Genomic DNA, 22,314 nt, shown 5'->3' on the forward strand with positions numbered 1-22,314 from the left:
TGACGGTGAAACAGAGCTTGTTGATAGATTATACATTCGCCGTATCCAGTCAGCAAAACTCTGAACACATCTTCCCTTTTTAAGAATGACTTCAGTGCCGTTCTTTGTTCTTTTATCAGAGAAAAGCTTAACTCCAAGTCTTCCAGAGTCGAAAGACCGCCGTTCACCAGTTTCTGTGTTTACTAGAAGCACACAAACGCAACTCGGCCGTCGTCATTATGGCCCCGCTCACCGACTCTATACACGATGTGATTGGCCCGGCAAGAGTTTGGCGATTACAGCTCAGAAGGGTATTGAGAGTTGCTAGACGACACTCGCGGGCAGATTAGATTTGCTGCCGCTAGGGTGCGTCAAGATTTCTAGGCTAATAAAAACAATCTGATGGCTCTACTTTATTTAATGCGGAGTGCTAGAACTAACGAGCTGTAACTTAAGAAAATAACCAGAATTTTAACCCGTCTGTTAAAAAACTACACCGTAAACATCAGTTACATCTTCAACTTTTTTTAAAAACTTGTTAATAACCAAGGTATAATAATAATAATAATAATAGATTTTACTTATAACGCACTTTTCATTCCAAAGAATCTCAAATTGCAACAATGGAAAAGGGAAAAACGAACAAAAAAATGAATAAAACAGTCAAAATATAGAATAATTCAAACAATAACAGTTAATCCACGGCTAGCCATGCATTAAAGGATTTTAATGCACGACATAGAGGCGAAGAACCGCCCGACGTGAAGCGGAGGGTGGTTACCTCTAGGTCTTACTTAATGCATGGCTAGCTGTGGATTATCCCTTACTCATGTAGGAATGTGGCTTAACTTTTAATGTTTAATTGAAACTAGTGTAAAATAAACAGAAAACTAGACTTTTTTGATGTAAATATTGTTCTGACACTGTAACATTGTTAGCTTTTTTTCCCAGATTTGTATGTAATTCGTCTGAAAACTAGGGCTGCCCCAGACTAAAGATATTCCTAGTCCACTAACACTCCTGCATATTAGCGATTAGTCGAATAATCATTAATTTATGATATTATTATAAAAACTTGCGTATATGCAAGGAAAGGTATAGTCCACGTTGAAGTTTAACACTTCCTTATGACAAAAATTGCTAAAGCATGATATTAGCGCGTTCAAAATAAAAATGAAGTGCTTAAAACAGAATAGTAAAGCGGTTAAAATATACAGCGCTTACAGGCACAAAAATCAGTGGCCGGAACGTTATAGGCTAAAAATAACATAAAAACAGCAATCAGACTGCCCGTGCATTTTAATACTTTATTATAAAAAATGCAAACTGTAACAGTTACATGTTCAAAAAAAAAAAAAAAAAAAAAAAAAAAACAGTTTTGAATAAAATAAACAAAAATGTTTTATTTAAAGGGGGTTTTAGTCAGTTTCAGTCAGTGTCATGTCAATCTTGAGTACCTATAGAGTAGCATTGCATCCTGCATATCTCCGAAAAGTCTTTATTTTTTTAATAGTTATATAAGAAAGATGCGCTGTTCCGAGTCTTTCCGAAAAAAGCAGAGCGGGTGGGGGCGTATCGTGTGAGCGGAGCTAAATAATGACGTGTGCGCGCTGCTGCTATTGTGTTGAGTCGAGTGCGTCGTAAAGCTGTCATCCCTAACAGCGGGAAAAACTTTATTCAAAATAAAAATATGGCTTTTAATCAGATACAGCCATACATCTATGATCCGGAATCAGACCCAGAGGCTGCAGTTGAACAGGAGCAGCAGCAAAAACGACTAGAGCAGGACGTCTCTATGTGGTACAAGTTATACACTAACTATATAATATGCTTAGCGGCTTGTGTTATTTACATATTTATACTTGAATTATATCGTCGTATTTTTGTCTTTGAAGGTGTACATGTGAGAAGTGCAGTTGTGCACGTGTGTGTGTGTGTGTTTACGCGTGGTTTGTGTAGACAATTGTAACGTTATTAAGCGGACTGGTTTTGCACGGCAGGCTAAGTTAGTGTTTACATAGAAAGACACGGAATAGTAGCACATTTGAATGAAGAAGCGCGCTTATTTAGTTCAACATATTTCCCCCCTCTTTGTGTATTGTTGTTTGGAGTGCTTTTACAATACACAAACATAAAGTTACACATATAGTGGCCAGCTAAACAAATGTACACGCACTACACATCGCATGCTCCATTGATCAATTTCTATATATAGTAATATATATAGTAACTATACGTGATCATGTTTGGGCTACTTGATGAGCATAGGCAAAAACACAGACATTTGAAGCAGTCTAACTCACCGCCCGCGGTTTTAACGTTGGGACCTTTATCGTTGGGACTGCTCCATCATTCAGCATTAGGCGATTGGAAAATCCGGCTTGTTTATGAAACAGTCGGCACCGAAATGCAGCGAACAGATATAAACATTCGCGCAACTCAGTTGCTGATCCGGAAAAGCAAATTCCATCCACTGTTGCCTTACCGCCGGGTTTTGGGGGAATCTGTGCAGGACTGTCTTGGTCTGGCAACCAAAAACGCACTTTTTGATGTCATTGTTAATTGTGCACACCACCTGTGCAGCGCAGCCTACGAGCCAGCGCTTTGATGGGCGTAGCCTGTTACTTTCGCTCTCTCCCTCTCTCTCTCTCTCTCTCACGCTCTTCCGGTAGAATTGTCCGTAAGGCCCATACAAGGAAATTCCGCCCCCATTAACGTCAAAGGGGACGCATGATCGCAAAAAACTTGCCGAAACTTATGACTAACCGGAAGTAGTATTTTTGACAAAGAAATACTCCCATCAAACGTCCACCTTAACTTTTGAAACTTTGTCCATGTTTAGTATGGGATTCCATGTCTTTAACAGTGTAAAAAGATCAGTATGCATGAAACAGCATTTCACCCCCCCTTTAAAATAAATTAAATAAACGTATTATAACTTAGGCGTAGTACAAAACAAGTACTGTAGCTAAAATGCTGTTTGGTATAAAAATACAGTGGAAAATTAATATACTTTTTATATTGTTCAAAAGGAAAATTAACAAAAACGAACAATTTAATAAATGCACATGGCACATCGCACAACGCCAAAACTTAGAATATAAAAAAGAAGGCGGCAAACAAATCAACAGCCTAAGTCTTTGATTAAATTGTTTAGAACAAATATTTAAGACAAAATGCAGAACAAATAATTTAAAGAACACTAATACAGATCAAAAATATCAGAGCAAAGCCGCAAACTGCCATTAAGACGACGGGTGAGTCTTGAACTGAAACAACAAGTTGCAAACATCTGACTAATTTTTCTTACAGAATAAAAAACAACTTCTGCATTTTATAAAAACGAATAAATAAAAATATGTATTTATTTATTTGTATAGCCTACCCGTTATAAAAATACTCTTTTTTTTATATAGCCTAATAGATAGCAAACAGAAACACTACAAAAAGGAAACGTTACTACTTACATGTTTTAAATGATAAGACATATTCGATGTTGACGCGTGATAGGCTAATGTTTGCCTGTAGAGTTTGCAAACAGCCTTTTTAGGGTCATCCTTCGACTTTTCAAAATGATCCCACACTTTGGACTTTTTTCCTGACATAATTATTAGCATCAGCCAGACACCTCTCCCACAAGTGCGCTTTGGTATACCGCGAGGCGCGAGGTCTCGTTGACCGATCGTTACTTTGATGTCATGTCATACTCCGTCTGCAGTGCGTCCTTGGTGCGTGTTGCGCTGCGTATGCGGTACAGGATCCGCACGCCCTGTTGTGCTTTCACAAATGCTGCGTTTGTAGTCCGCAACTGATCCGCTGTTGTATACCACAAACATCATTTATTCATTATTTTTTATTTAAAATCCAAAAGTTGTTACGGAACATGGCTCGTCAGAATTTCAATTCTCTTTGTTTACTCTTTCATAGAAGTCAGGATAACGTATAATAGCCTTTCATTTAAACAACATTTTATTGAATTCATTAAATGATGTTTCTTAAAAAACTAAGTTCGGGAGAAGCACGTTCAAATGATCTACCTAATCATGATGTCATTCCAACCAGCTGTCAACAATCAGTAATCAACATGTCTACCAATCAGCTCAAGTGGAGGATCACATAAATACCCAGTCAACTCACCAACGTTCCTTGACAAAGTTTGCAGCATCCCTCCACCACCCCTTCTACCTCACACGCACCTGGTTAACTTTCCTAACCAGAAATACGGGGGAAGTACTCTGGGTTCGGGCCAAATACCGAGCTCGGAGCCCTCTCCTCGGACAGCACGCCAAATACGCATACCATTTATTCTATCTGAATTATTTGTAAGTGTGAACTCGTGAATTCATATTTATATAGCCTAGTAGGCTACTTTAGATTTAGCTCACACAAGTGGCAAATCATTTAAACATAGGTTATAGCCAAAAATCACAAACATTTTAAATTAGAAACTTACAATAGGCTATTCAAAAGCAGCATCACAAAATAGACTCGGTACGAAAACGATCGTCGCACTGCTGCAGGACCGCATCCGTGTGCAGTTTGAAAGCTGTAACCCGTTAACATGGGTACGGGAAAAAATACGCACCGCACACGTACTGCAGACGGAGTATGTGTGAAACGGGCGTGACTGCGCAGCCCTTGATTGCATAATTTTTCACGGGATTTTTTTTTCTGACTAACCACCTAATGAAAATGTATTCGACCAAGCCCTCTTCATATCGACTAACGTTTAGTCGACTATTTGGGGGCAGCCGTACTCTAAACACACTCACTGCACACTGTACAAACTGTTTTCTGAAGGAATATACAGACAGCAACTGAGTGACACTGGCATAACAGATCACATCACAATATTGGAAGCAGGTTGGAAATGTATGGTTTTCCAGTTAATTTGCCCCTAAAAATAAATATATGGGTGCAAAAAAGAGCAAGAATGCTGTTTGTCCTAAATATTAGCATTCTAGTGCTGGCACATGACTTTTTGTGTGTCATCACCTTCTGAGTGAGCCTGAGTTAGTCGTTTGTTGTCTTGGTTACTCATTATGTTCAGCTGTGCATTCATTAGCACGTGTACTTAAGTTCAGTTCTGTTTGTGTTTTATGTGTGGTTTCCTTTATCTTGCCTTTGTTGTGCATCTGTGAATTATCAAGAGAATCTTAAACTGTATGAACTCACCTTAATCACTTTTATCTACACTGCCAGTTTGTGACAATTGTGATGATATAATGTTTATATAATTCAATAAACAAAAGGATTGATATTAAGTGACTTTCATTTTAGACACAATATTATAGGGCTGGGCGATATGGCCCAAAAAAAAAATCCCCGATTTTTTCACCAAAAATTCGATTTACGATTTAAAACGATTTTTTTTTCCCCTCCTACTTAAAATCAATCTGCAGATGACAAAGAAATTGTTCAAAACAAGTTTTAACTTTATTTTGTTTAGGTAAAATTAAATATTTGCGGCTTGGTAAAGTGTGAATAACCCCCAACTATTCCACAGTATAAATGGGCACCATATCTTTTGCAATATACAGTATACATATCAAAGGTTTATGAATTGATATGCAGATAACTTTTATTAACAACAGTAATGTGCAAAAGAAGTATAGGGAAAATTTAAATGTTATGCTCTTATTAAATATAGATTAGCATTGTTTTAGTCTCACACTGAACTGATCGACAGCTTCAGTGATTATTAAAGGAGCTCTTTACTTGTTTTCTGTGTAATTTAGTCACAATTTGAAGAAAAGTTTAGTTTTTCCTGAGACTTTGTGACTTTGTACTTTTCTCCATACATTAGGGAGTGGAAATAAATCTAATAAATCAATAAGTGCTCTTCTGCTGGTTATAGTGGTGGGCATTTAATATCTTTTTTAAATAAAAATGCTACAGAAAATATGCTAGATAAAAAAAGCTAGATAAATGGATTACACATTTTTAAAAAATAAACTAAAAAAAACATTCCACTTTTTCTTTCACAAGACCCCTTTAAACTTTTAGTTTTACAAACCATCACATTAAAAATAACATTACAATCAGATATTTAGAGCTTTGAAGTGCTGGAAATAAGTGTGAAGCTCTTGAAAACCATTGGAAAGTGCTTGAATTTCAATCTCAAAAGGTTGTACGAATCCTGAGATAAATAATGACAACAACAACATTAAATCCATGTGGTTTTACTACAGTAAATCATGGTGAATGTTGGTTATTTGTGACTGAAACCCCTGACCTTCCCTCAGCTGTTTGATCTGATATCTGTGGTTTATAACAGAATTCTGCCCCGACCGCTTCCACTAGATCACAGTAGCGATGGTATTAATTCTGTGGTGAATTTAAACGCTCTCTCACTGGATCACCAGCGCTGTGTAGTTATCGAGCCTGTCACGAGATGCGTTCGTGTCAGCGCAGCTTTAAATGAGTAGCGCCTAGCGCGGTTCCGTTCAGACTTCAAACACACTTTGCAGCGGGGTATTGTTACGAATGACACTGTATGTTGTTAGACGCTATCCTTGTTTTTCGTGTATCTCTGTGGCAAACGCGCGCGGGGAGTGCTGAGCCATTACGGGAGCCCAGAGGGGAGCGTCGGCGGATTTTAAAGAGAAAACCGATTTTCATTCACAAAAATCGTCGTAAACTAAAAACTCGAATTAATTCATAAAATCGATTTATCGCCCAGCCCTACAATATTATGTGTTCTTGTCGTTTCGCCAGCAAAAATAGTTCCAAGGAAATCCACATCAGAACAAGTTTGCTGAATTTGGAACCACATACTGGCATATAACTTTTACTAGTGGTATAGTAGTATGCAGTTCCGATTTGTTGTTGCACTAGAGACATATTTTGGAGATATTGTTTCAGCCTCAATACACTCTGGTCTTTGTCTTGGCAGAATCTTTTTCTATCTTTTTTTATGTTGTTTCTACATTAATTTGAAAATTAATTGTACAATTATTACAATTAAAAAATCTTTGCTAGTTGGGATTTAGTCCCAATTGATTTCTGAAAAAAAATTGATTAATTAGTCCATTTTTTTTTAATTGATTGACAGCACTATTTAAAATGTTAATCCCACATAATTGATGCAATTTGAATTGAAGTTTACTTGCATTTGTCACCGTTAAAGACACCTCACTTTTAATTGAATCACTTTTGTATATTTAATAAGAATCTGTGCATGCTTATTTCATACTCTCAAGTCAAGTCAATTCAACTTTATTTATATAGCGCTTTTAAAATGACGATTGTTTCAAAGCAGCTTCTCAGAGTTAAACAGGAAAATATTGCAACAAAATTTGATTCAGCTGTACAGCCGCTCTGGAGAAAACTTTGATTTTATCCAGCTCATTTCAATTTATTATATAGCAACCATGTGGGCAGATTAGTAATATAGTTAATTTAGTAAATAATTGTATTTTAATATTTAGTTGAAAACTTCGAAATTTTAGTGTCCCCAACTGAGCAAGCCAAGCTAAAGGCGACAGTGAACCAAAACTCCATCGGGGCATGAATGACTATGCAATGTTTTATTTTTACATTTCATTATTACATTTCTAAAGTATTTCTTACTGCATGTTAAATACATGTTGCTTTGTTCTTATTTTTAATTTAAAAAACTATATTGCCATATATACATTTATTGTGAAATACATTTTTTCATATTGTGAATTAAGATTCTGGTCATATCGCCCACCCCTTACTATAGTGTTCTGTTTGCTTTGTTACTGATCATTCTCTGCCGTCTCCAGATGCTCCAGGTATACGGCTTCATAGAAGAGCCCAAACTACTCCTACACGGCAGAGGGAAGGCCATCCTGCCCACCATACTGGCCCAGCATCTGCGTGACACACAGGAGGGTCTGCTGGTGGCCGCGGTCGTAGCGCTGCATGAGAACAGCAAGATCAGACTGGAGGAGGCCGATCTCTTCTTCCAGGTACAATCAGCACTCAGAGATAGTAATTGTTTATGTCTGTCTATTTCTCATAGCCGTGTGTTAATCTCTCTCAGGAGCTGTGTAAGGATGATGTTGAGGTTGAGAGCAGTCCTCAGTTACTGGTGGATTTCTGGGAGGCTCTTTTGGTAGCATCCTCTCATGAATCTATCATCCAAGAGCTGCTGTTCCGTCTCACTTCTGTTTATATCGACCGTATTACGCACAGAGATCACTCCTGCGTCAAAGCCCTCAAATCTGCAGAGGATCTGGTGAGCAGAATAATTTATCTATCATAACTTTACATAGCAGGAGTTCTGAGTGCTTGTTTACATGTTTCTAGGTGATAACTACAGTGTTCAAACTGGGCTTCAGGGATCCCCAGTGGGAAGCAAGAGAATTTGAGAAAAACAGTAGGGCTGGGCGATAAATCAGTTTTATCGATTTACTCAAATGTGTAGTTTACGTCGACTTGTTTGAATGAAAATTGACTCCCCACTGGGCTCCCGTAATGGCTCAGCCCTTCCCCCGCGTGTTTGTCATAGAGATAAACAAGGACCGTGTCCTCTTACAACATACAGTGCCATTCGTAATTGGTTCAATTGCAGAACATACAATTCCCCACTGCAAAGTGTGTTTGAAGTCTGAACAGAACCGCGGTACTCATTTGATCTGCGCAGACAATGCAATGCGAGCTCATACACGGGCCAATCTCGTGACACCGAATCACAGTGCTGGGAGATCCAGTGAGAAATCGTTTAAATTCATCACAGAATTAAAAACATCCTACTGCGAGATCTAGTGTAAGTGTTCGGTAGTGTTATAGTCAAGACCACCTTAACCAAGACCAAGTCGAGACCAAGACCAGCGTGTGCCAAGACCAAGACAAAGATCAAGACTTTGTGAGGTTGAGACCAAGACAAGACCAACACAGGGCGAGACTTGGTCAAGACCAAGATCAGATAACGATAATTATCACTATATAATTTTCCTCGATAAAACGATAACAACAGGTCGATAAATTCTCGATATAATGCTTACGCGCTATGCGTAATGCTGCGCTGGCGTATTGCAGACCAGGCTTCTGGGTGCTGCACGCGGTAATGTTTACAGTCTGTGGCTGACAGGCTTGGAGGATCGGAGTTAAGTGGAGCGATAAAAATTAGCAATAGTGAAGAAAATGCAGAGCTTACGACCAGCTCGGAGGACACAGATATCGTTGACAAGTTAGTTCGCTCAACTTCAGTGGTTTGGAGATATTTTAGCGATCCCATCCGACATAAATAGAGCGACTTGCGTGGACTGCTTATCATAGGTTCACGTTCACCACACGGAATTTAGGTAAATCTACATTAACTACATTCACACACCGGCTTATTACCTTGTTAGCTGTAGTGGGTGACTTACAACAAGCTAACGTTACCAAACTATAATCACTAAAACATCGGACTTGTACATCGCTATCATAATTGTTTGTCTTTGGTGATGTATTAATGACTCCGCATCGCCTGTATCAAAAGAGAAATAATGTCATCTGGTGTTTAAAATTAATAAAATAGACTAGACAGCCCTTACTGGAGATCCACAAATACTGAACTTGTCTCTCTCCCGACCAGCCCACTGTCGGTGAGGTGTGTTTGTGTGTGTGTGTGTGTGTCGGTAAGATGCACGGTGGACCAATCCACTGTGAGGCAAGAGAAGGGGCCTCAAAATGTTTCTTAAAACGCTTTTTGCCCGTTTGCGTTTTTAGTGTTTTACTTACACAATTAAGTATATATAATGCAATATTGAGCGTTTTTGTTCTATTTCAGCAGCGAAAATCGTTCACAGCAGAACCGCAACGCGTCTCACAGCAACGTGTGTAAATGAACGATTCAGTGTTTGAATGAATCGTTTGAATGAACGACTCAATGACTCGCTCATTAAGACAGCCACCTGCTGCCACCTACTGGTGGTTTAATTTGATCTTTAAACATACTTTGTACTTTCCAACTACAAATCTCAAAACATTATTTAATGCTGTTGTAATTTTTGAGTGTAAATTATTTAATTTGATCGGTAACAGCCCTTATAGTGTTTTATTTTAATTTAATGTATTGATCAAAATTACAAATATAAAATGAAACATGACGCATAGCCTATATTTAATAAGATTAAGGGAAAATACCCTTTATAAAAGGTGAAAATATCACAAATTTCAAATGATTCAATAAAAATAAAAACCACAAATATGCAGATTTAAGTATGTCAAAGCTGATTGAACACTGGTGAGAATATTGCTTCAGAATAAATTATGTTTACAACACAGAAACACACACACACACACGCACGCACGCACGCATGCACGCACACACACACACACACACACACACACGCACTCACTTTTCTGGAAAAAAGCTAATTTTTTACTTGGACAAGCTTGAACGGATTACTTGTTCGAAGGACAAGCACATGAACATGCTTAATGTCAAGCCCTGTATAATGATATTATTGATATATAGTGTTGAGTAAAAAAATGCTGACCACAGTTAAGATTTTAATAAATAAATCTACCTCAGTTTAAATAAATTGTTCACTTGTTTGGGAAGTGTTTGTCATGTTTTGACAATAAAGGATAGTTTAAAACCACAGCTAACTATTTGTTTTCTACATATTTCACTCAGGAGCAAAAATATGCCTTTAAACTTTAAAGAAATAAAGATTTTAAATTTATTGTGATATTTATCGATATCGACTGATATGGTAAATTATATCGTGATAATTTTTGGGGGCCATATCGCCCAGCGCTGTTACCAATCAAACCACTGACAATAAAATTAATGGCACAGAAGTTGCATCTGAATTGGTACAATTACACCTTCCTAAATAATGTTTAATTGATTAATTTAACATTAAAACATTAACATTATTTAACATTCACAGAATCGTTGATTCAACTGATTTGTTCAAAGCAGCTGATTCATTTAATAACAAATTGTTGCCAAATTAGCAGCGATACAGTTTAAAATGTAATTTAATATTAACTTCTTGTTTATTGAAAGTTTATATGAATCAATATCCTTTGCAATGGAAACAGCTCTCTTGCTCTTGTGATACTGCTTAATTGTATTCTATGTTATATACAGTGGGTACAGAAAATATTCAGACCCCCTTACATTTTTCACTCTAACAAATTGCAGCCATTTGCTAAAATCATTTAAGTTCATTTTTTTCTCTTAATGTACGCTCAGCACAGGGCACATATTGACAGAAAAACACAGAATTGTTGACATTTTTGCAGATTTATTAAAAAAGAAAACCTGAAATATCACATGGTCCGAAGTATTCAGACCCTTTGCTGTGACACTCATATTTAACTCAGGTGCTGTCCATTTCTTCCTGATTGGACTTGATTGAGGAAAGCCACCTTACAGCTCACAGTGCATGTCAGAGCAAATGAGAATCATGAGGTCAAAGGAACTGCCTGAAAAGCTCAGAGACAGAATTGTGGCAAGGCACAGATCTGGCCAAGGTTACAAAAAAAATTCTGCTGCACTTAAGGTTCCTAAGAGCCCAGTGGCCTCCATAATCTTTAAATGGGAGAAGTTTGGGATGATCAGAACCGTCCTAGAGCTAGCCGTCCGGCCAAACTGAGCCATCGGGGGGAGAAGAGCCTTGGTGAAAGAGGTAAAGAAGAACCCAAAAATCACTCTGGATGAGCTCCAGAGATGCAGTCGGGAGATGGGAGAAAGTTGTAGAAAGTCAACTATCACTGCAGCCCTCCACCAGGCGGGGCTTTATGGCAGACTGGCTCGATGGAAGCCTCTCCTCAGTGCAAGACACATGAAAGTTTGCTAAAAAAAACACTAGATGGTGTTTGATGGTGAGAAATAAGATTCTCTGGTTTGATGAGACAAAGACACACCTTTTTGGCCTTAAAGGGTTACTTCAGCGATTAGCATATGGCTTTGTATCAGAAGAAACCCTGGAGTATATTCAAATGATTGTGCTTCCCCCCCTCATATCCCCCTGACACAAGAGATTTATGCATTTTATTTCTGGAAAAATTCCTCCTATGACGCAAATTGAAGATATTTGCATCATAGAAGGAATGTTTGGCCAAAGGCTAAAGACTACAGCCAGCAGAGGGAGCCATTTCCGCACATTTTGAACCCGAGCATGGGGGATTGGAGATCACACACTCAGAGCTCAGCTTGCAGCTACAGGCAATACTTTAAACGGAGCTATGGTGAGCAATGTAAGTCTTTTAACTTCTCAAATTAATTTCTATATAAGTTAAAGGCACAATATGTAATGTTTCAGCATTAAAAATATAAAAGATCACTATATCTATGTTATATATTTTTTAAAGTTGTGTGTTTACATTATCCCGACAGTTCCAATTAACTTCTAAATCCAGAGAAATTAATATTTTAATTCGAAGACACGGACCGTGTCTTTATTTCCGTTATGTCGCCAGTCTTTCACGTCATATCCACGTTTGCGCCTTGCTTCCTGCGAACTCGGCGGAACCGCCAAACTCAAAGAGGAACACTGACAGACAGTATAAGGGGAACCCCCGTATAAAAAAGTCTGTATGATAATGGATCATGACTACTCTTTGCCTGTACGTTTTGCCAGCTCAACAAAGCGCAAACGTACGGGTGAAAAAAATGACCCGAGAAGATTTTGGGAGAGTAGAAGAAGCAAGAGACGTGTAAACCTTGGAGAAGCCTTTGAAAGATGGCGAAATCTTCGTGACAAGCTCGGACTGCAGAGAGATGCTGATCTCGCTTGCGTTTTAATAAACAGGTCATTTAAGTAACCATTCAGCTAACATAATAATCATATAATCATAACATGCTGTATGTTTGCATATTGCATAGCGATCTTGACCACATTGAGTCGCGTTTAGCTGAATACGTAATGTTATACATTTTGTATCGGCTTTTCAAACAGGCGGATTCTCTGTTTTTGGAGACTGAAAGAGCTATTTTTTTAAAAACTGATTCAAAAGTATTTCTATCCGTATATTTGGTGACACGATGATGTCATGTGTAAAACGCAGACTAGCTATTATTGGTTTTATATGTAGCTGGAGAAGGTAACGTTAGCTTCATATGGTAATATGCCACTATCTTGGTCAATTAATATAAGGTGACCGTCACTTTTATCATATGTTAATACTAGCTACATATAATATTGATTTAATAATGATCTACTTATTCATATATCTCTGAGTTCCAAAATAAATGTTTATTAGAATGATTGATGAACGTGGGGAGCGACACAGCGCGTGTTCCAATGAACAACGTATTGCTGGTGCTGGTTCTCTCATTTACTGTTTTATGTTGGTAATGATAAACTAAATTGAAATTTATTTCCTTATTGAAGAGTTGATATACAGAATGTTCGACAATCGCGGATGCCATGTCAACATATCTATAATTTGAGTAACTCAAATTATGATGCGCGGTTAATATGTCAACATAGCCTACCAACTTATAGGTATGTTGACATAGCGACCGCCCGCACAACATTCTGTCTCGCACATTATCTAACGTTACTGATAAGTTTGTTAAGTAACGGTAGCTCGCTGCTATTTCATTAGATTGACATTACATAAAGTGAAAAGCCGTAACTAAACTTAACAATAATAGAGATGTAATATAACAATTACCTTGTCAGTGAACATGTTTTCTGCTGGAGATGCCAGATTCGCTGGTTGACAGTGGCAATAATGACAACAACTCCCATGAGCCCACGCACTTTCCCGACGTCATCAAAGTACGTCTGTTGTTATTATTTTGAATGAGTGACCCCTAGTGGCCAAAAGTTGCATACTGCACGTTTAAGCTTGCAAAGGCATGAACTGAAACACGCCAGACTGAACTCGCGTTGTGAATGTATGCCGCGAGTGTAGTTGCGATTACCTCAGCTCTCATCACGAGAGCTCAGCTCATTTATCTCACTCATGTAGTTAGTGCTCAGTGCTGTGATACTCGCACGGTGACTCACTCATTTATATTGAACAGACACATTCAGTTTTTAATTGTAGTGTCTTCTCCAACTCAGTCACAGTAATCAAGTTGGTGGCTTTGAGAATGGCCTCACAGGGCAGCGAAGCATTCTGGGAATTATAGTCTTTCATCCCCATGAGACAAAAATACATTTTCTGTCTTTTCTCAGTCTAGAAGGCACCAAATTCAAAAATAATTTCACATTTCTACTACATTGATAACCCAGTTTAAATACAGATTCATCTTCCCAGCGCTGAAGTGCCCCTTTAATTCTAAGCAGTATGTGTGGAGAAAAATATCACCTGTCCAAACAGTCCCAACAGTGAAGCATGGTGGTGGCAGCATCATGCTGTGTGTGTGTGTGTGTGTGTGTGTGTGTGGGGGGGGGGGGGGATTGAAAATACTAGTTGAAAATCAAGGCAAAGATGAAAGAAGAAAAACATTCGTAAAATTGCATCTTTCGTAAAAAGAATCATGACTGTATTAGATCAAAAGGGTGCTTTTACTAAATACTGAGCAAAGGGTCTGAATACTTAGGACCATGTGATATTTCAGGGTTTCTTTTTTAATAAATCTGCAAAAATTTCAACAATTCTGTGTTTTTCTGTCAATATGGGGTGCTGTGTGTACAATAATGAGTAAAGAAATTAAACTTTAATGATTTTAGCAAATGGCTGCAATATAACAAAGAGTGAAAAATGTAAGGGGGCCTGAATACTTTACCTACCCACCGTATATAAAAAAAATTTATCCCAGAATTGTATTGGCATTTATATTAATTTTGGGCATTTTTGAAACAATATTGCACTGCTTTTGAACCCATCAGAACAGTAACAAAATAAATCACATTACAAAGAAGTTATTGATTGCATTTTAAGCAGCAAGTTTTACTCAAATCACATTAATAATGTTAAATCAGACAATGCACCAGCAATTTAGTGATATCCTTGCAGTTGTGGTCTTGACTGGTCTTGATATACAATTCTGAGTCCTCTAAGTCTGAGACTGAGACATGACTGAGTACAAATGCGGTCGAGACCGAGACAAGACCTTTAAAAAAATGGTCTTAAGACCGGCAAGGATTCAGGAGACAAAATTGTACATCAAAATATGTCAACCACACCAAAAATTATAAGTAAAATTCTCCACTAGGTGCCGCTGTTTCGAAACTTCTCAGGCTACTTCAGGGCATTTTTTTAATGATCCATACCAAGTTTCATAATAATCCGTTCAAGTGTTTATAAAACACAGCATTTTAGCACATAATTAAAAATGGCCAAAAGCCAAAATTTTGGTGACATGGTAAAATTGGATATCAGTCGACTCGACATGACATCTCGAATCTAACGAGACCAATTTTATGATTTATAAGCAAAAATAATTTATTTTCTGTGGCGCTGTGTTTGGCTTGTGCCAAAACACTGCAGGTTGCCTCAGGTCATGCTTGTGATGACGTACCAAGTTTGGTTTGAATACAATAAAGCGTTGTGAAGATATAGCCTTACGTGAATTTTCACAACCGCTATGTAAAATTAGTTTGCACGTTTATCGAAAACCTTTTAATGAATCAACTTGAATTCCATGTAGGTTTTTCAGAAAACTCAAAATGGCAGGAAAATTTACATAATGGAAAATGACAGGTCCAATCACATCGGCTTGAGCCAAGGAATCATTTTATTTTAGTTTCTAGCCCTTAGGGTTCAAAAGTTATTAGCATAAAAATGAGTAAAAATTTTGGACAGGTGGTGGCCCTAGAGGGAATGAGTTAGAGACTTTGGTGTGCTTACTATGGGACTTGAACACTGGTGTGCTTACTCTACATATCTTCTATATTTGTGCCAAATTTCATAATTTTCCCTCAAGCGTTTCTATGAGCTGACTTAGACTTTCAGAGCGGAAAATAAGAACATTTTGCTTGGCCCCTAATAAGAACACTAACCATTTCTATAGGTGCCTTCACCCCTTCAGGGCTTGGCCCCTAAAAAAACACACACAAAAAAACATAGAAAAAACAAAACAAAAACAAAGTATAGCATACACTACCTTTTGCTGGTGTATGTTATACTTTCTTTTGCTGATTTTTTAAAATTGTATGTCAGGTAAAATTTCCTCAACAAGACACATTTTTTATCATGTCTGTAGCACAAATGGTGTGGAAAACTTCTGTTTAATCCCCCTAGCACAAATCAGGGTTTTAAACAAGGTTTTCAAATCAATGAGCAAAAGTAAAAGTTATTGTTGCCTAAGCAAACACACTAAGATAAAGTTAGGCTGCAAGTCACATTAAGAGAAAGTCAGATGTGTTTTAAAAAGGCTGCATATGACATATTTTATTACTTTAGTTTGGAAGTGGTATTTAAAGTAATTTTAAATGTTTCTTCATGACCAGATAAACTCCTGTTCTCATTACGGGATGTTGTATCCGTGGGTAAGCATCCTGACGCCAGTCCAGTTCAACATCACCCATGACCACCAGGAGGACCTACACAAACTTCAAGTGTGTACTGATATATTTATGATATTTATTTATTTTTGGCACGCAACACAAAAAAAAAAATGTGTAGGGTTTACTTTGAAACAATTTTCACTGCTAGTAAATTTCACAAATAATACAAAGATACGACAAGTTACACTGTGTTAAACGTGAAATTTTTAAGTAGAAATACATGGTATGGAAAGAAATGGGATTTGAATGCAGCAGATTCAGCAGATTTAAATTGTATTTTCATGTAAAACAATCCAATAATTTTTGTAATAAATACATTTTTTTTTTTAAAATTCATTGTAGGCTGCACAAACTTTGGCTCTGCAAATAATTTCTTATGGTCGATTCTGTGATGCAAGTGAATGCAAAAGAGCCAAATAACATGTCTGTGTAATGTTGTGGAGCTAAAATATGGCTTCTTTAAGTTGCAATATGGTTGCTAGGGTGCTCTAAACAGTTGCTAGGGTGTGGCAACCATGGCGATATTTACAGACTGGTTTCTCACATGAAACAAAAGAACCCATTCCAGAGTCTGTACAATGATCTGGTGCTGAAATATGGCTTATTAATAAAGTTAAACGGTTTCTAGGGTGTCCTAAATGGTTGCTAGGGGTGGTAAGAGAGTTACCAAGGTTAAACTAATAGACTGCATTTCTGCAAAAAGAGCCAAACTCAAGCGTCTCTATGAAGTTCTGATTCTGTAAATGGTTCTGTAAAAGATTTCAGGTCATTACTTATTGGCTGCTTGATAAAATAAGAGTCAAGTGTGTCTGTGTGTGTGTGTGTGCATGAGAACACAGGCCGTGTGATGCCTCAGTGCAACAGTGATGGAGTAGTAGTGCTTGTAGTTAGTAGCATGCATGCTTCAGCTTGCCACTTTCTGCTTTCAGCTATTGCCACCAGATAGCCCTTTGTTCTTCAGGGGCAAAAAGGGGAGCCAAATGTGTATACCTCCTCAGCCAATACATAGCCTCTCCACTGTCAAGATCTCGTGCACGCCTCCTTGTGGCACACATGGTAACTGGTCCTATGAGGTTCCAGGCTAAGGTGCACAGGATCTCGGAGCAGCAGTGGGCCCCAGAGACATGGCATGCAGGCCCCTCGTTGAGTGGAAATGCCCTGATGCCCGTCAACTACTGTCCCAGCTATGGGTAAATAGTGAAGACCCCAACGGCGGAGCAGGCGGAAGACGATGGTGTGAGAACAATCACAACGGCTAGAAATGTGGAAGAGGCCAACCCCACAGCCACGTGGGTTAACTCGGGAGGGTATAGTGGCTAGGAGAGCAAACCCCGAAGACAAAACTGCACTTGGGGGCAGGCACAGGTGTAGTCCAGCTGATCGGACCACCTGCAGCCTCCTGCAACTTCCTGCCAGACGAAGGTCATCATGGGTTTCCTTCATGCCACTGGAAATCCATCTGGTAGGAGTGAAAAGGGTGGGGGTGAGGTCTGTGCATAATCCTCACCTATGCACAAACTTCTTGCCCCTCCCCCTCCCCCCTAAGAAGTCCTGTGGCGATGTGGAATGATGGTGGGCACAGGCCAAGGATGTGGCTGAGAGTGTCTAGCCAAACCATGAACACAAGGTGGCAATGGAGTGATGGTCGTTAGGACTGCGGGATTGAGCAGCGCGTCTTTTCGGCAGCTTCCACTGCAACTGAGAAGCCCCACACTGCTCACCCCTGAGATGGGGAAGGACCTGGAAAAGGTGGTCCAAAACCTCCACACCACAACCATGTTCTCAATGAACACAAAAAAAGCTGAATATTTTTGGAAGTTTTAGTTTTTAGTTTTAGCTATTTTAGGGGGATATCTGTGTGTGCAGGTGACTATTACTGTGCATAATTATTAGGCAACTTAACAAAAAACAAATTTATACCCATTTCAATTATTTATTTTTACCAGTGAAACCAAAACGAAAAAAGCGATTTCATTACATACTCTCCAACTCTTGAAGCAGAGCATAATATCAAAGAGGATTTCTAAAGAGCTCTTGACGCTATCCTACAGAAAACCCGGGCTACGGACAGGCTCATACTCATGGGATGCTGCTTGACTAAGTGATTGTCCATCAAAAAGACAGACAAGATGTCCTCACCACCTGTGTTATGAGAAGAGCTGAGTGCTGGACTGACCACCCCATGGTACATTTTACATTTACATTTAATCATTTAGTAGACGCTTTTATCCAAAGCGACTTACAAAAAAGGGGAGAGCAAGAAGGTGCAGGTGCAATTGTAAAAGATGTCTTAAGATGTTTTTTTTTTTTTTTAAATGGCTACAGACTCGGCAGCACGAATTGAGATCAGCAGGTCATTCCACCTGGTGGGAACGGTCCAGGAAAATGTCCATGAAAGCGATTTCATGCCTCTTTGGGATGGAACCACGAGGCGTCGCTCACTCGCAGAATGCAAGCTTCAGGAGTGTGTGTAAAGGTCCTTTCACACCGGACGCGTAACAAAAAAGCGTTATTTGCATGCGAATATTTTGCGTCAAAACCATTCACATCAGCCGCGACACGAATTTGCGAGAAAACACGGGCACTTCATCATTCAGTGAAGACGAGCTTTTCATTTTATTTATAGGACCGAGAGGAAGGTTTTGGGTGCAGCCAGTCTTAAAGAACAGAGTCCGAAGGGGGGGATGCTAATCTTGAACAGGAGCTAAAACTTCAAAACTATCATGGCCGGTTCTGCACTTACTTTCTAAAGTCTGTGGGACAATTTGAGGATCTCCTCCATGGACCATAACTCCATCCAGGACAGCCAGGAACCTTGGAGTTGTGATTGATGACCAGTTAAACTTCACTGACCACATTACTGCAACAGCCCGGTCCTGCAGATTTGCTTTATACAACATTAGAAAGATTAGACCCTTCCTATAAGAACAGGCTGCACAACTCCTGGTTCAAGCTCTTGCTCTCTCCAGACTGGACTATTGTAATGCTCTTCTGGCTGGGCTTCCAGCATGCACTATCAAACTCTTGCAGCTGATCCAGAATGCAGCGGCGAGAGTGGTCTTTAATGAGCCGAAGAGAGCGCATGTTACGACTCTCTTCATCAGACTGCACTGGTTGCCAATGGCTGCTCGCATCAAATTCAAGGCACTAGTTCTCGCCTACAAAACAACCACTGGCTCTGCACCAATACAGGGAGTGCAGAATTATTAGGCAAGTTGTATTTTTGAGGATTAATTTTATTATTGAACAACAACCATGTTCTCAATGAACACAAAAAACTCATTAATATCAAAGCTGAATATTTTTGGAAGTTTTAGTTTTTAGTTTTAGCTATTTTAGGGGGATATCTGTGTGTGCAGGTGACTATTACTGTGCATAATTATTAGGCAACTTAACAAAAAACAAATTTATACCCATTTCAATTATTTATTTTTACCAGTGAAACCAATATAACATCTCAACATTCACAAATATACATTTCTGACATTCAAAAACCAAACAAAAACAAATCAGTGACCAATATAGCCACCTTTCTTTGCAAGGACACTCAAAAGCCTGCCATCCATGGATTCTGTCAGTGTTTTGATCTGTTCACCATCAACATTGCGTGCAGCAGCAACCACAGCTTCCCAGACACTGTTCAGAGAGGTGTACTGTTTTCCCTCCTTGTAAATCGCACATTTGATGATGGACCACAGGTTCTCAATGGGGTTCAGATCAGGTGAACAAGGAGGCCATATCATTAGATTTTCTTATTTTATACCCTTTCTTGCCAGCCACGCTGTGGAGTACTTGGACGCGTGTGATGGAGCATTGTCCTGCATGAAAATCATGTTTTTCTTGAAGGATGCAGACTTCGTCCTGTACCACTGCTTGAAGAAGGTGTCTTCCAGAAACTGGCAGTAGGACTGGGAGTTGAGCCTGACTCCATCCTCAACCCGAAAAGGCCCCACAAGGTCATCTTTGATGATACCAGCCCAAACCAGTACTCCACCTCCACCTTGCTGGCGTCTGAGTCGGACTGGAGCTCTCTGCCCTTTACCAATCTAGCCACGGGCCCATCCATCTGGCCCATCAAGACTCACTCTCATTTCATCAGTCCATAAAACCCTAGAAAAATCAGTCTTGAGATATTTCTTGGCCCAGTCTTGACGTTTCAGCTTGTGTGTCTTGTTCAGTGGTGGTCGACTTTCTGCCTTTCTTACCTTGGCCATGTCTCTGAGTATTGCACACCTTGTGCTTTTGGGCACTCCAGTGATGTTGCAGCTCTGAAATATGGCCAAACTGGTGGCAAGTGGCATCTTGGCAGCTGCACGCTTGACTTTTCTCAGTTCACGGGCAGTTATTTTGCGCCTTGGTTTTTCCACACGCTTCTTGCGACCCTGTTGACTATTTTGAATGAAACGCTTGATTGTTCGATGATCACGCTTCAGAAGCTTGGCTATTTTAAGACTGCTGTATCCCTCTGCAATATATCTCACTATTTTTGACTTTTATGAGCCTGTCAAGTCCTTCTTTTGACCCATTTTGCCAAAGGAAAGGAAGTTGCCTAATAATTATGCACACCTGATATAGGGTGTTGATGTCATTAGACCACACCCCTTCTCATTACAGAGATGCACATCACCTAATATGCTTAATTGGTAGTAGGCTTTCCAGCCTATACAGCTTGGAGTAAGACAACATGCATAACGAGGATGATGTGGTCAAAATACTCATTTGCCTAATAATTCTGCACTCCCTGTATACCTAAACTCACTTGTTCAGACTTACACACCCTCCAGAAACTTGCTTTCTGCGAGTGAGTGGCGCCTCGTGGTTCCATCCCAAAGAGGCAAGTAATCGCTCTCACTGACATTTTCCTGGACCGTTCCCACCTGGTGGAATGACCTGCCGATCTCAATTCGTGCTGCCGAGTCTGTAGCCATTTTTAAAAAACATCTTAAGACACATCTTTTCCAATTGCACCTGACCAATACAGAATAGCACTTACTGATCACCACAGCAACGACCAAAAAGCGCACACTCCTGGATCATATCTACGTCTCTCATCCGGATTTGTGCCTTCAGGCGGGTGTGTTACACAGTTATCATAGCTATCATAATCCGGTGCACTGTATTTTGCGTACGTGAGTTTTTGTTGTAGATGGCTATTGCTGCGCGTTTAGCTAGAATGCCATACAAAACCAACCCATTGGGCCACTGAATCTGCTTAACAACAACAGTTGGGGCAACAGCCTTAGTCCTAATGGGTTGTTATCATGGCTATCAAAATCCAGTGTTCTGTATTTTGCGTATGTAATTTTTTGTTGCAGATGGCTATTGCTGCGCGTTTAGCTAGAATGCCATACAAAACCAACCCATTGGGCCACTGAATCTGCATTAACGACAACAGCTGGGGCAACAGCCTTAGTCCTAATGGGTTGTTATCATGGCTATCAAAATCCAGTGTTCTGTATTTTGCGTACGTGAGTTTTTGTTGTAGGTGCCTATTGTAGATGGCTATAAAAAAATAAAATAAATAAAAATTGTGTACTGTGCTAATTAATTGAGACTTCTTACAGCTCTTACAGGTTGTTGGCCTTGTTTGTTTCGTTGCTTCTATTGCTCTCCCCTTTTTTGTAAGTCGCTTTGGATAAAAGCGTCTGCTAAATGATTAAATGTAAATGTAAATGTCCTCCAGAGACGGCAGCGCATCTGACGAGACAATCCGCGCACTTCAGGGAATCCATGCAGATGTTTCCAGTCGAGTCACAATGTAAACATTTCAGTGCCACAGACGTACTGATGGCAACACGTTCACTTTCCATAATCGCGGACACAATGTTTAGAAAAAAATGAACTATTTATAAAAGATAATAACTTATAAGTTATTATACTAACTTATAAGTTATTGCTGTCTGTATCATATAGTGGGCAAACACAGCTGCAGCTGTACAGCTTACAGTTGTAATCT

At 39.2% G+C, this 22,314-nt stretch overlaps 1 protein-coding gene across 2 annotated transcripts in view; it reads left to right on the plus strand.

Annotated features, from left to right (window-relative positions):
* The window catches only part of hps3 (HPS3 biogenesis of lysosomal organelles complex 2 subunit 1), a 61,172-nt gene that overhangs the window by 33,385 nt on the left and 5,473 nt on the right, over positions 1–22,314 (plus strand). For both annotated transcript variants that reach the window (XM_067416312.1, XM_067416313.1), the window contains 3 exons: positions 7,731–7,916; positions 7,991–8,185; positions 16,302–16,409. In XM_067416312.1, the coding sequence (XP_067272413.1) occupies positions 7,731–7,916; positions 7,991–8,185; positions 16,302–16,409 (489 nt within the window). The remainder of the gene's footprint in view (positions 1–7,730; positions 7,917–7,990; positions 8,186–16,301; positions 16,410–22,314) is intronic.

Source organism: Pseudorasbora parva, chromosome 14, assembly GCF_024679245.1.
Source record: "Pseudorasbora parva isolate DD20220531a chromosome 14, ASM2467924v1, whole genome shotgun sequence".
Taxonomy (NCBI): domain Eukaryota; kingdom Metazoa; phylum Chordata; class Actinopteri; order Cypriniformes; family Gobionidae; genus Pseudorasbora; species Pseudorasbora parva.